This window comes from Oculina patagonica, chromosome 6 (genome assembly GCF_052425735.1).
Source record: "Oculina patagonica isolate OP01 chromosome 6, crgOcupat, whole genome shotgun sequence".
Classification (NCBI taxonomy): Eukaryota; Metazoa; Cnidaria; class Anthozoa; order Scleractinia; family Oculinidae; genus Oculina; species Oculina patagonica.
Genome location: NC_135763.1, coordinates 15567471 through 15569580, shown reverse-complemented (window position 1 = coordinate 15569580; position 2110 = coordinate 15567471). Strand labels below are relative to the sequence as shown.

General features: G+C 39.1%; 1 protein-coding gene across 3 annotated transcripts in view; it reads right to left on the bottom strand.

Moving 5' to 3' along the window:
* LOC144655959 (uncharacterized) overlaps positions 1-2110 on the bottom strand; it is a 77512-nt gene that overhangs the window by 42363 nt on the left and 33039 nt on the right. Inside the window, exon 8 of one of the 3 annotated variants that reach the window (XM_078516160.1) lies at positions 377-2050. The exons of the other annotated variants lie outside the window; for them this stretch is intronic. Within the exon in view, the coding sequence (XP_078372286.1) occupies positions 1722-2050 (329 nt within the window). The 3' untranslated portion in view covers positions 377-1721. Of the gene's footprint in view, positions 1-376; positions 2051-2110 lie in introns of those variants that run through there. 3 annotated transcript variants of the gene reach the window in all.

Sequence of the window (2110 nt, the reverse complement as noted above, 5' to 3'; positions counted from 1 at the left end):
CTTGGAATGACCCCGTTCAAACTGAAACCGACTCGTCTTAAGTGACTCGACATAAAGCAACCAATCAGAGCGCTGAATCTAGCTTTACACTGAGACTGGATTTTTCTAGAAGCCCATGTGTACATGTGTAGCCAAGGGAATCGTCGTGTTTTCATTGACTATCGAGCGGAGGTTATTTAGTGTGGAATATTGGGACGTAAGCACGAAAACAAGTTGAAACGTAGCATGCTTTTTTTTGTATGCTTCCAAATGAGTTCTTTTTAGATTCAGGTCGAAATTTTTCCAACTTAAAACTTAAATTCATCATTCTCGAGTGATTAAAGAAGCCGCTTTCCCTTGCCAATACAAGGTCGTATTAGGATTCCCACAAAAAAGGTAACCATTTTCAAAGTTTATTAGAAGAGGACTTCTTCAAAGTATAAAAAGATACTAGCCTGTCCCAGCCATTAGGCATGATAGGGAGCAGAACGAAAAATTGGGAGTGGAAGAAGGGGAACGGTTTAATGATAGTTCTTTTCCCTCTTTCCTCTCACACCTTGACACTGTTTTTACTCCCCGTTTTAGCTTCGCGCTGCTCTCCCACCAGCCGAAGCCTGGAGCAAGCTAGACAGATACTTCACAAATTAATTTGCTCTTTCTATCAGTTTACAGACATAAGGATACCTTGACGTAAAGAAAATACATCGTTTCTCATGATCAGTTAATAATAAGCCCAGTTCTGAGCCGAGTTGTGGTTTTATTATGAATGGCTCAGTACCCGGTCTCAGTGTGATGCTCTATCAACTGAGCTGTAAATCCACAAACGTAAGCCGCAGGTCAATTGTCGTTCTTTATAAAATTTGGCCCGTTGTGTTAATGTTTGTGATTTTTCCCAAACCCACAAAAAAATTGTAACTTTTGTCTGTTTCTTTTTTCTGTTAATTCAATCTCCGCTTTCCATTTAGGGGAATAGACTTTAGTCAATGCATTGACCAAACTTAACGGTTTTCAACTTTTGTTTATTTAATTGTGATTTCCTCCACAGAACTTCAAAAGCTATTTTCAATTTTATAATTCTACCTACAATTTGATTAAATAATTTTTATCTGTACAAGTTTATTGAAAAACCAGCATCGATGGCAACGCATAGCAGTTGACGTTTCAGCGCCAATGTATGCATCCAGAGACGGCGACAAAGCTAACAACTTTGCAATTCTTTTACAAGACTTTCTCAACTTGACCCTTCCCAATTTAAAAATACAAATTGATTTGATCCCCCAGTAGGCTTTTTTTCTTGTTTTCTCGTCACTAGTAGCTTCACACAGAGTCTTTTTACAGAGCTTCCATGCACATGCTCCCTCTGACATTGTCAAAAGGACGAACAAAGAGACTTCTACATGCAGTGTACAGTGAGCTATAAAAGCTACACAAGAGTTGACCTTTCATATAAAATCTCGACACCGATTATTTGACACCTCTGCTAGCTTCAATATAACAAAAATTAAATTTTAGCAACACAGGTCGTAACCTCAAATGATCAAAGACAACGACATTCCACCATTGGACCCACTTATCCGACAACAAGCGGGCACCAAAAAACAATGATGTGGTCGTATTAAACGGAGTGGTAGCATTAGGTTTTGTCAAACAACTTATTTCCTTTGGCAGTGTAATATTGCTAAACGATCAGTTTATAAACAGAATTGACCATGATATCCTCAACAGTGACCTTCCGCATACGCCTAGACTTTACTGTTCAAATTATCCGTCTTATACTTGTTAGGCACTGTGATGTCGCTACACGTTGAGTCTGGCGAGGAAAGCTTTGTTAAACTTGCAGAACCTCTTCCAGAGGTTAACTCACTTCCTTCAGTTGTTTCAGTTGGACTAGAAAAACGGTTTTCACTTTCGTCGACTGCACCTGCTCCCGGATTATTTTGATTCAAGAGATGCTGCCTTTCGTTATCATTCTGTTTGCAAAGCAATTGCCAGATGACAATCGGGAAAATGACAAGACCAAGGACTCCAGCAACGCTAGCGACTACTGGAACCACGACATTATCCGGATCACCTACACAGGTATAAATTAAAGTAAATCGTTACATTTTTTTAGCAAAAAATAGTTCTTCCT